Source organism: Lynx rufus, unplaced genomic scaffold (assembly GCF_022079265.1).
Source record: "Lynx rufus isolate CCGP_SWC_20201006 ecotype Redwood Valley unplaced genomic scaffold, mLynRuf1.p SCAF_2, whole genome shotgun sequence".
Lineage (NCBI taxonomy): Eukaryota > Metazoa > Chordata > Mammalia > Carnivora > Felidae > Lynx > Lynx rufus.
The window spans coordinates 181,796,345-181,809,305 of record NW_025814834.1 but is presented as its reverse complement, the minus strand read 5'-3'; the positions used below and the strand labels follow the sequence as shown (position 1 = coordinate 181,809,305).

The 12,961-nt window shown below is 40.5% G+C and overlaps 1 protein-coding gene across 1 annotated transcript in view; it reads right to left on the bottom strand.

Moving 5' to 3' along the window:
- The window catches only part of FAF1 (Fas associated factor 1), a 520,107-nt gene extending 508,003 nt beyond the window's left edge, over positions 1–12,104 (bottom strand). The window contains exon 1 of the mRNA XM_047085885.1: positions 11,999–12,104. Coding sequence (XP_046941841.1) covers positions 11,999–12,043 — 45 coding nt within the window. The 5' untranslated portion in view covers positions 12,044–12,104. The remainder of the gene's footprint in view (positions 1–11,998) is intronic.
- Between the last annotated feature and the right edge of the window lie 857 nt (positions 12,105–12,961).

The window sequence follows — 12,961 nt, the reverse complement described above, 5'->3', positions numbered from 1 at the left end:
ATCAGACTCCACACTGAGCATGGAGCCTGCTTAAGATTTTCTCTCTCTCTCTCTCTCTCTCTCTCTCTCTCTCTCTCTCTCTCTCTCTGTGTGTGTGTGTGTGTGTGTGTGTGTGTGTGTGTCCCTCTCCCCAACTCACGCTCTTTCTCTAAAATTAAAAAATTAAAATTAAAAAAAAGAACAGCCTTGAGCTCTATCCACTGAACAATCACATCCACTATCAATCTGCATAGCTGGTACAGAGGCTGAACAGCCCCAGGAAACAAGCAGACACAACGAGTTTCAGCTTGGCTGAACCACTGGTAAACTAGGCCTAGGTTTAAGGAAACCTCTATGAATTGAGGACCCCAATGAGGCGGTGGCTTTGCCTTAGCCAGTGAAGTGGGGAATAAAGATTCCTCCAAAGGAAAGGCTGAGCCATAAGACATTATGCACCCCCATCCTCTCATCTCTCAAACAAACCAGTGAAAATTCTAACAACTTTGCTTTGTGCCCATAGAAGTTGCAAATTTGTCTCCTTTCACATTCCAGTATAGGTGTACACAGGTCTATAAATGTTGTCTAAAAGGAGGCAGAAACTTCTGCCCAGCCAGGACAAATCTTAGTACTAGTGGTTACATTGTGGGGAGTGGGGGGAGTCTGACTCTGAATCTAATAGACTAGTGAAAAAAATTCCCTCCACCAAAGAAGATACCTGAGGGTGGTTAAGAGTTAACAACAACCAGAATGTTCAGACAGCTGTCTTTGATCCTACTTCCTGGTGCTCAGCCTGCAACCACCTCCCCAATTCTTCCTCATTAACAGGCAATAAAGTAGAGAACCACTTAACAATTTGGACAACATGTTCAACAACAATTCCCATAGACTTCTCTCAAATTCTGTTAACCAGCCCATGAGGCCCTCACCCTTCCTCTTCCAGAAAGCCATGTGTCTGTTGATATACCATCCTGGTTGCCAAAACTGTCAGAACAGTGAAAGATCTGGTATTTTTTACCCTACTTGCAAGCTAACAAGTTACCCTGACAATTTCATTGATGCGGGCAGAAGACCTAGACTCCTGGGTTGGAGACAATGAACTTTATGACTCATGACAATATTCATAGCCAGAATATCACCATTTTCTTAGGCAGTCCCAGGCCCATTTTCCACAGTGCAACACAAAGTAGGCCAAGTCATACCTGCACACGCAATAGATTGCACTAGAGGAGGAACTCAGAGCCTAGACAACCCAAACCTTTCAAAATGCAAAGGGTATACATGCCTACCCTTTACTCCAGAGGGAGACACTATCTCTATCTTCCAAGGTAGCTCACTATACAAAGAAAACAGCAGAAACAAAAGAGCAGAAACAAAAGCAGTCAATGTCTCTGATCACAAGACATACAGAAATCATGGAGAATTGTATCAGTGGATCCCAAAAAGGCCACCGCAGAGTTTAGCTATTAAGAGCCTAGCACAGTATCTGGTACATACAAAGCAACAAACAGCTAGATACTAATGTTCTTATTCCTCCCCCATTAAACCTAAAATAAGAATGTTCAATTGTGTCTCCACCTCACTTTTATTACATGCCAAAGGATATAACTAAGATTTTATCTATATACATATGTGTGTATATATATATATATATATATATGTACGTGTATATATATATGTGTGTGTATATATGTAAATTACAAATTTATAATAAAATAAACTAAATTAAAAATAATTTTTTTTAAGTATGCTCCACACCCAACATGGGGCTCAAACTCCTGAGGTCAAGAGTCACGTGCTCTACTGACCAATCCAGTCAGGCCTCCTCCTAAAATTATATTTAAAAACACAAGTTCAGGGCGCCTGGGTGGATGGCTCAGCTGGCTAAGCATCTGACTTCAACTTAAGTCATGATCTCACAGTTGCTGAGTTCAAGCCCCTCATTGGGGTCTGTGCTGACAGCTCAGAGCCTGGAACCTGCTTTGGATTCTGTGTCTCCCTCTCTCTCTGCCCCTCCCCCATTCATGCTCTCTCAAAAATAAATAAACATTTAAAATTTTTAAAAACTAATAAAAAATAAAAAAAAAAAAAACAACATAAGTTCAACCACTACTTTTCCCTTGGGAGAAAGAAGGCAGGGAGCCAGAAGGGCACAAGAAACAAAGCTTTCCTCTCATTAACATTATACTACTACTACAGCTCAATCATTAAAGAGTCCAGGGAACCAGGGTAACTACAGGCGGAAAAAAAACAGGTGGCTGAAACCTAACTCTAAAACCATTAAGGTGCACAAAACCTGAAAAAAAATTTCTGCTTTTCTTTACCACAACTTGACATCTCATCCTTCCTACCTCAATTATTCCTCTATAACCACAAATAAGACAGCTACAATTATTCTGTTAATGTCACCAAACTGCTTCTTGAAATTACCTCAAACTCACCTTAAAGCCAATGACTAATGATTTAAAAGGGCCAACAATTTTGGTTTGAAATTTAAATCTCTGCCTTAAAAAACAGTTTGAAAGTGAAACCATAATGAAGAAGAGTGATTGGGGCACCTGGCTGGCTCAGTCGGTGGAGCATGCAACTCTTGATCTCCAGGCCATGAGTTCAAGCCCCACACTGGGTATAGAAATCACTTAAAAAGAAAAAAACAATCTTTAAAAAAAAAAAGAGTGACTGACACATAGTTCAATAACAGCATTCAAATTTCCAGAAGTTATTGACCTCAAGCCCTATATTTTGCCACATTACCTTACTGAGCCCTCTATAAAAAGGAGAAAGCACCAGAAGGGAGATGCTTTGTATTTCTCTATAAATGGGTCACTTTAAAGTTATAATCCTCAATTCGATAAAATAGGCTGATTTTCATTCTCTCAATGACAAATTTTTATTATTCAAAATCATGTCAATACATGGTAGATACTTAAAAATACAGCTGACCCTTGAAAACCACGTGTTTTAACTATATGGGTCCACTTATACCTGGATTTTTTTTTTCAATCCAGTACAGTACTGTGTATTTTCTCTTCCTTATGATTTTCCTAATAACATCTTCTCTAGCTTGCTTTATCGTAAAAATACAACATATAATACATAGAACATATAAAATGTGTTAACCGTTTATATTATCAATAAGGCTTCCAGTTTAAAGGCTATTAGCAATTAAATTTGGGGGGAGTCAAAATTACATGTGGATTTTCAACTGCATGGCAGGTTGGTGCCCCAAACCCCTGCATTGTTCAAGGGTCAACTATACATACAAACTTACAATTCTACTCTATTTGTACCATAACAGCTAACATTCATAATATTCCTTCAAAATATATTCACTGAGTGCCTCTTATAGATATTGAAGGAAAAGACGGTTAAGACCAAGGCAGTTGTTCAAAGAGCTGACAGTAGCAGAAAAAAACAAGTGATTACCAACAATCTGGCATAAGACTCAAAAGAAGAGAAACATACAAAAGATATACAACATATGTAAGACAAAATGATTAACCCTAAAACTGGGTAGAGGGTACTGATGTTATAAGCACAAGGCAGCCAATAGGTTTTAAGAGATAAATAGAAGTTTTCCAAAGGGCCACAAAAAATAAGGGTATAAAGGCACGGAGCTTTGGGGCACCTGGCTCAGTTGGTGGAGCATGCAACTCTTAATCTCAGGGTCATGAGATCATCCCCACAGTGGATGTAGAGCTCTCTTGCGGGGGGTGGGTGGGGAGGATATGAAGCCATAAAACACATTCTACTGTGAGCATCAAATATATATAAAATACTCAATTTTCCTATGCCATAAAAATGCAACAGTACTTAAGACAACAAAATCAAAAAAGTCCCAAGAATGGATGTAACTTCTAAAGTCATCTAGATCAGTTGTTCCCAAGTGTAGATCTTGGATCATCAACATAACCTGCGAACCTGACTGAAACACAAATTTTCAAGCCCTACCTAGAATGCACTCAATCAGAAACTTGGGGTGGGATCCAACAACCTAAGGTTTAACAAGCCTTCCAGGTTATTCTTATGCAAATTCAAAGTCTGAGAATCAATAGTTTAGATCAGGGTTTTTCAGCACTAAAGACATTTTAAGGTGGATAATTCTTCATTGTGAAGGGATGTCTTGTGCAGAATGATTAGCAGCATTCCTGGTCTCTACCCACTAAATGCCAGGAGCACCCCCTAGATGTGACAATCAGAAATGTCTCTAGACATAGCCTAGTGTCCCCTGTGGGGAAATTATCCACAACTGAACACCACTAATCTAGATAAGGATCAGCAAACTTTCCTGTAAGGGGCAGGGTTAATATTTTAGGCTTTGCAGGCCAAGCAATCAACTATTCAACTTTGCTATTGAGGGCAAAAGTGGCCAGAGACAGTACGTACACAGATATGCATGACAGCCTTTCAATAAAACTTTACTGACAAAAATCAGGTGGTAGTTTGGCACTCAGGATGTAGTTTGCTGATCCCTAATCCAGATCAATTACCTAAATTATAACTGAATGTCTTCAACCCCAGCTGCTGGCAACTGATTGTCCTGACTCTATATGAATACCTAATCTAGTCCAGTCCTGTTTTCAGGTAGATATTGCTCTAGACAAATCTTCATTTCATAGACTGAGTAACTCAAACCGAGAAAGGATAAATGACTTGCTCAGAGAATCAGAGCCCAAACAACAACAAACGACAACAACAACAACAAAATAAACAGCAATAAACTAGAGCTCTAGTCTGCCTAAGTGCAATGTTCTAACAAATGCTTCCTACAGAGGTATATAACCATATAATGCTGTTTGTGAAGCATTCAAATATTCTAGCACTTTGCAGTTACTAAAACCTGGCAAGAATAGTATTGGTTTCACGGTGGGAGGAGGGGAGTGAAATAACTTTATCTTAAAGGTCCGAATAGTAAATATTTTAGGCCTGTGGGCCATAATGTCTGACTCAACTAGTCACCTCTGTCACTGCAGCAAGAAAGCAGTCACACACAATAAGTGAATAGCTATGGCTGTATTCCAATAAATCTTTATGTATAAAAACAGGCAGCCAACTTACAGGCTATAGTTTCCTGACCCCTGATCTACAAAGTTCATAAACCCAGTCTGGAAAACAACAGGCATCAACCCAACCCCGCTCAACAAATCTAAAGGCTTTTTATTCCATGGCTTCTGACCACCTGTAAACTTAGAGGCATGGCACTAGACTGGAATGAGTGCTAGTCTAGGAACAACCAAAGTGCCAGACCCACCCTCACTTCCGCCCTTCTGGCATGTCTATTATATGCCAGATACTATTAATTCATTTTGTATGTAAATTTTATCATTTGGAGAAATTTCTGAATGGTGGGTCTTGTTTTCCTCTAGAACTCCAAGCCATGTGACACATTAAGCTAGAAAATAAACACTCTAATGTGCACCTGGACAAAACCTTTATTTCAAACCAACCCATGAACTTGGACAAGTCACTTCCTTTTTCTGATCTCAATTTCCACAAAAGGAAAAATGAGAAGCTGGAAATAGATGATCTCTGAAGTCTCCTGCAGAGAACAAGCATATACTTTAAAATTGTCAAAAAAGAAAATAACAAGGCACTTGGGTGTCTCAGTCAGTTAAGCATCTGACTCTTGATTTTGGCTCAGGTCACGATCTCACAGTTGTGAGATCAAGCCCTGCATTGGACTCAATGCCCGTGGAGCCTGCCTGAGATTCTCTCTCCCCTCTCTCTGCTCCTCCGCCATGCATGCTCTTTCTTCTCTCTCTCTCAAAATAAATAAATAAAAATTTAAAAATAAAATGAAAGTAACAACTAAAACTTAATGAACTCTTTCTACACTAGACATCTATTCTAATCACTTTACAAGCATTAACTCAGTTTTCATATGAGGAAACTGAGGCAGAAGTGTGAAGTGATTAGTCAAAGATCACAAGATAAGTGAGTTGCAGAGCTGTGATTCAAATCCAAACAATCTGACCTCAGAGTCCATGCTCTTAACTACTAAACTTTATTCTACATGCCAAAACCTTATTTTCCCAATGACCAACAATCCAAACACAAACACAACATGCTTTGTCTCTCTAATGAATAAAGAGGATAGTGGAGAAAAGAAAGAAAGGACAATAACAAGACTACTTTCTGCCACAGTACTCAGTCTCCTGCCTAAGGCAACCTCCCAGGAAATACATATGATGTTCCACCGATACATAGTTTGGTCCCTAATCCACAACATCACAAAGGACACCTATCCATGTGGATTAATACCATTTCTACTTGCACAGTCTGGCATCTCCTTTTGTAGAAGATTCACAGCTTCATTTAAAAGGAAAAAATGTTATGAAGGGGCAGAAACTAATTTCAAGTGACTTACTGATAGTGTCATGGAAGAGTTCATGCTACCAAGAGAAGCTGACAGACAAATAAAAATGTAAAAGTCCATAGTGACAGTCCAGTATGAAAATGCATAAAGCAATTTAGGCAGCAAAGGTTTCACTAGTTTGAAAGACCAGGAGAGGAAAATAAAAGCACAACTATGTCATCCAGGAAACAACTGAAAGTAACATCAAAATCAAAGCCAAATTAGAGAAGAAACAGACTCACTCTGTGACCACTGGAACTAGGTTCAGAAAACATATTTTCTTAGCATGGCAGATAAGGTTTTGCTTTCTTTTTTATGTTTATTTATTTTAAGTGGGAGCATCAGCATGCATGAGTGGGGGGAGGGGGGGAAGGGAGGAGAATCCCAAGCAGGCTCTATGCCATCAGCGCAGAGCCCCATGTGGGACCCAATCTCACAAACTGTGAGATCATGACCTGAGCAGAAATCAAGAATCAGACACTTAATGGACTAAGCCACCCAGGCATCCTGATAAGATTTGTTTCCTTAAAAAAATATATTACTATTATGAAAGTTGTTCCTTTTTTTTTCCTTGACTTGAGTGAAGCTATAATCTACATCTCTATATTAGACAGTAACAGAAAAATATAAGTAGAAAAATATATGAAATCAACATGTGACACTAACCTAAGTAGCTATAGCACCCATTTTGTTCCCCCCCCCCCAAAATTGTTATAAAAATGTATCTTAGAGGAAAAAGAAACTAGCATTGCATTAATTAAAAGGTTAAGTGGGAAAGGGAAAATTTTTTTTGTTCAGATAGACCTAAAATAAAACATAACTAACATTACTAAAATTATTTGATAGCAACAGCAATTCTATTTGGATAGCTCTTTTCACATCTGCAAGTAAACCAAATATATCTCAAAAGTTTGTTTGAGCAAATGATATTTGCTCTACACCTCAACCTTTAAAAAAAAAAAGGCAAAGAATTCTACAATTACAAAAAGAACAAGATCTGGAATTTTCACCTGAATGCATCTCTTTGTTATAAAAAAGACATTAAGGAAGAAAAGAAAACTGTCCTCATTTATTAATGCCTGCCTGTTTTTAAACCCAGGAAATTCCTCTACATCTCCTCCTAGCTCTAGCCAGCCAAAACTGTAGGTGTACTACTCTATTCATTCCTTTACCAGTATCATACCATGCTAACACTATTTACATTTAAAATTGATTTTTTTTTTTTTGGACTATTCCAAATTCTAAACTCACTTGCCCAGAGTTGAATTTACAAATAATTCATTAAACATGATACTGCCATTCTCTCCATTCAAGCTTTTGGTGGTGAGTCACTATGGATAACAGTATGGCAGTTCCTCAAAAAAAATTAGAAATAGAAATGCCATATGATCCAGTAATTCTACTTCTGGATATATACCTATAGGAATCGAAAGGAAGGAGTCAAACAAATAATTGTACACCCATGTTCACAACAGCACTAATGATTCACAATAGTCAAAACACGGGGGAAAAAGTGTCCATTGACAAATAAATGGGTAAACAAAATATGGTTCAGCAGTCCCCCATAATCCACAAGGGTTATGTCCCAAGGACTCCCAATGGATGCATGAAACCAAAGACAGTACTAAACCCTATATGTTTTTTCCTATACATACATACCTATGAGAAAGCTTAATTTATAAATTCAGCACAGTAAAAGATTAATAACTATAACAGAATAATCTTAGCAATACTGTATACTGTAATGAAAGTTATCTGAATGTGGTCTCTCAAAATCTTACTGTACTCACCCTTCTTGATGATGTGATATGAAAAATGCCTACATGATGAGATAAAGTGAGGTAAATGACCCAGGCATTGTGTGTAGTATTAGGCTACTACTGACCTTCTGATTATACATCAGGAGGATCATCTACTTCCAGACAACAGCTGACCAAGGGTAAGTGAAACCATGGAAAGCAAAACCACAGATGATGGAGGACTATTGTATACACATACAGTGGAACAGTAGTCAGCCTTTTTAAAAATGAAGGGAATTCTGGCACTTACTACTAACTGAATGAACACTGGAAACCTCATGCTAAGTAAAATAAGCCAGCTGCAAAAGGATAAATACTGCAAGATTCCACTTATTAGGTACCTAGAAAACTCACATTCATAGACAGAAAATAGAATGGTGGTTGCCAGGGGATGGAGTTCAAAAAAAATGGGAAGTTACTGTTTAATGGTTAATGTCACAGTTTTGCAAGATAAAAAGATTTCTGGAGATGGATGGTGGTGATGGTTGCACAACAATGTGAATATATTTGATGCCACTGAACTGGACACTTAAAGTGGCAAATTAAGATGGCAAATTTTATGTTATGTGTATTTCACCACAATTTTTAAAAATTTTTAATTGAGGGGTACCTGGGTGGCTCAGTTGGTTGAGCGTCCAACTCTTGGTCTCAGCTGAGATCATGATCCCACGGTCATGGGATCGAGCCTCCCCCTACTTGAGATTCTCTCTCTCTCTCTCCCTCTGCCCCTCTCCCCTGCTCTCTCTAAAATAAAATAAATAAATAAAAGTTAAAAAGTAAATGAAAATCCTGTACCTTTCTCAAAAAAGGAGAAAAAGGGGGGCAAACCAATTAGAAGACATTGAACTATAGAAAACAGGCTGATGGTTGCCAGTAAGGAGGATGGGTTAAATAGGTAATGGGGATTAAGGAGTACACCTGAGGGGGCACCTGGGTGGCTCAGTCCATTAAGTGCCCAACTCTTGATTTTGGAGCTAATGGTTCTAGGATCGAGCCATGTTGGGCTCTGCGCTGACAGCATTAGAGACTGCTTGATATTCTTTCTCTCCCTCTCTCTCATGTCCCAGACACTCAGGTACATGTGCTGCTCTCTAAATAAACAAACTTTTTTTTAAAAAATCACGTCCCTTTCTACAAAGGCAGCACTGAGCTAAGTTACTATTAATTTCATGGTCATATGTTCACTTTTGGGTGGAGAAATTGATTTGCACAGTTACAGAAGAATCCAGCATCTTCCAAATGTCTACACTCCAAGACTTGAACTGCAATCTTTAAAATTACCCAGTTTTTAGGGGCGCCTGGGTGGCGCAGTCGGTTAAGCGTCCGACTTCAGCCAGGTCACGATCTCGCGGTCCGTGAGTTCGAGCCCCGCGTCGGGCTCTGGGCTGATGGCTCGGAGCCTGGAGCCTGTTTCCGATTCTGTGTCTCCCTCTCTCTCTGCCCCTACCCCGTTCATGCTCTGTCTCTCTCTGTCCCAAAAAAAATAAAATAAATAAACGTTGAAAAAAAAATTAAAAATATAAAATAAAATTACCCAGTTTCTGATAACTGGATCAATGCTAATTTTTTAAAGTTAATCCTATGAAAAGTTTATGTAATATAAAAAAAAAGGAAGAATAATTGATCTTAAAGCTAAGTCCACAAGAGCAAACTGATCTGGAATCATCATTTGTGAGAAGGATATGAGGTTCCTAAAAACACAAAAGGCGAATGTGCTCAATATGTATATAGTTTCTAAGTAATTTTTTATTCTACCAATAATATTCCTACCTACTTGACAATATAAAAGAAACCTTCATCATTTGGCAAACATGAGAATGCCATAGCTTTTTCACATTTTGTAAACAGCTGTTCACATCAGTGCCACTGGTTTGAAGAGAAAAACTTAGTAGAATATACTAATGTGATCAAAATTAAACCCCAAATGCTTGTCAGAAAATCTTACTCTGAGTACAAGAATCCTAAATTTCCTATTTTGGGCCAATATAAGGTTCATAGTAAGCACAATAACTGTCATAAATAATGAGAACAAGCAGTTACAAGTTGTCACAGGAAGTATAAAAAGTTCGGTGAAATCTCAACAAAGTTACACTTACCTTAAAGCTTTTAATGAGGTACACTACTCTAAATTGTCTAAATCCATTCTTACCAGAATATGCCAATTTTATTTTTTTAATGTTTATTTATTTATTCTGAGGCAGGGGGCAGGGAGAGGGGACGAGAGCAGCCAGCAGAGGGGCAGAGAGAGAGGGAGACAGAGAATCCCAAGCAGGCTCCAAGCTGTCAACACAGAGGCCACACGGGGGTTGATCTTATGAAGCATAAGATCATGACCTGAGCCGAAATCAAGAGTCGGATGCCTAATCCACTGGGCCACCAAGGCACCCCAGAACATAACAATTTTATAACAAGATAAACTACTCCTAGAAATAGAGTCCTTTTTCATACAACCATATTCCACATTAGATAAAAGACTAGAGAATGAAAAAAAGAATTAAGAAAATAAAAGACTTAGGCAAAAAAAAAAAATCCTAGGCCATGCTAATCATACAAAACACCAAAATCTTGTGGTCAACTTTTATTTTCAGAACACTTCTTTCTGTCTGAGTTTGGAAGTTACAGTATAATCAAATACAGATACATCCATATTCCCAATAAATCTGGTAACCGGGTAAGATAAAGAACAAACTCTGGAAATGACTATCACAATATTAAGTTGTAAAAATAAGGAAATTTTAAAAAATCAGAGAAAGAGGGAGAAGAGAAACCCAACAAAATCTCATTAAGAAAAAATGCCACCTGCTGTGCTAGTGTTAAACCATGGTGTGCGATGACAGTATTATAGAATGAAAAGTCTATCTATACATAACAGTAGTTTCTAAATTAATCCCAAAATGATTGGTTAAAAATATCTCACTACAATAATTTTTTCATCATACATCAAAAGGCAAAGATGGAGTTCACAGGATATTAGCTCTAACTCCAGGTCTTTCATGAGGTACAACTCTACTTTCAAAGGGCCTCCCTAAGATACTTATATATTAGTGTAACTACAGTTGGGCTAAGTAAAGGAATAACCTTTGCTTATCCTTTAAATTATTCCTGGAATTAAGACACCAACCAAACAATTCAAATCTGGAGGAGAGGGGAATCCGCAAATATGAATTGGTAATTTATTAAGCTTATGAATTCACTGCAAAGATACTATGGTATATGCTATTTGCCTCCTCCTTATCTTCATACCCTCCAAAGATTCCAACATGGCATCAAAGTCTCAAATTTTTATTTCTCCTTGAAAAAGACCATACCCTCACCATTACCTTCACCACCACCCCCTTCTCCTTTTTCTTACTCTCCTCAATACACCACACCCACACCACCACGCTCTCCACACCCACACTCCATACAGCACACTCTCAAGTAACAACCCAAAACTCCTGACCCAAAATACCCCATACTTAAAAGCCCCACACTGAATACTCCCAAATTCTACCTGTTCTCTACATAATACAGAAAACATTACACACAGTCCACACACATACTCTAAACTATTATTAACACCCCTCACCCTACAAATCCGTATATAACACCCAACCCAGCATATGAATTGCACGTTCCCGGATGGTTCACCTCCCCCCACCCCCGACACGTTCCCGGATGGTACCACACACACACACACACACACACACACACACACACACACACATACACACACACACCCCACACGCGCGCGCGCGCCACGTACCATACAAAAGCCCAAACCACACACCACTGCAGTGCTCAAACAAACCCTGAGAAGAGGCAACCCTTCTGGCACCAGGAACCCACGAAGTTGGAGGTGGAAGAGGAACAGGGCCAGATACTTCACCTGAAAATCCGCCAGGATCATCTCCCGGTCCATGTTGGACGCCATGGCGGCCGCCGAGTTCCGCGGCTCCGGGAGCGAAGCGCGCACCTGGCAGGGAAACGGCGCCTCCTGCGGCCGTCGCCGCCGCCGCCGCCGCCGCCGCCGGGCGCCGAGGGGCTGGCAGGCGAGCCGGCGGGCGGGCCGGCGGGCCGGCGGGCGGGGCAGCGCGGGAGGCTAGGCGCTCATGCACTCAGTAACCTTCAGGCGCCCGGGCCGCCTGCCTGAGCCCCTTGGAGCCCGCGCCGCAGTTGTCCTGACAGGGAGGCTGGTCTAGATGCCGGTCTGGTCTTCCTGTCGCTGGCCAGGATGAGGACAGGTTACGACAGCGCGCACCCGGCTCTCTTCAGCGGCCGTGAAACCGGCGGGGGCGGGGAAACCACGCGAACGAGCAGGCGGGCGAACCCCACGGCCGCCTCCACCTCCTCCGCTTCCTCCCTGGCCGCCGCCTCCGCCCCTGGTTGGCCGGCGCCACAGCTGTCGCACATTTTGCCTGTCATCGAGGTCGCAAAGCACTGCTTTGCGGCTGCCACGTGACTGCTTTCCTGTCAAGCTCTGGGCGCGCGACTACCAGACGGGGATCCGCGCGCCGCAGGCGGCGACGCCAACTAGCAACTGCGGGAGATTGAAGTCCCGCAACAGGTTATTCCGGTTTGGAATTAAGCAAAGGCCTCGGGATACTGCCCCCCGCTGGCTGGGGCGGGGATGAGATTCTGAGCCTTACGAGGTTACATAGTTACATAAATACACATCAAGCCCCACAAACCAATTCGACACTCTCACAACCCGTTTTACAAACAGCATTTCATAAATTTCATTTTCTCTAACAAAGTCTCACCAAAATACAATTTCATATACAGTCTTTTAGGCTCAACCTCACTGTCAAAACCTGCTTACACACTGTCACACTCAAACCCAAGTCCCCTG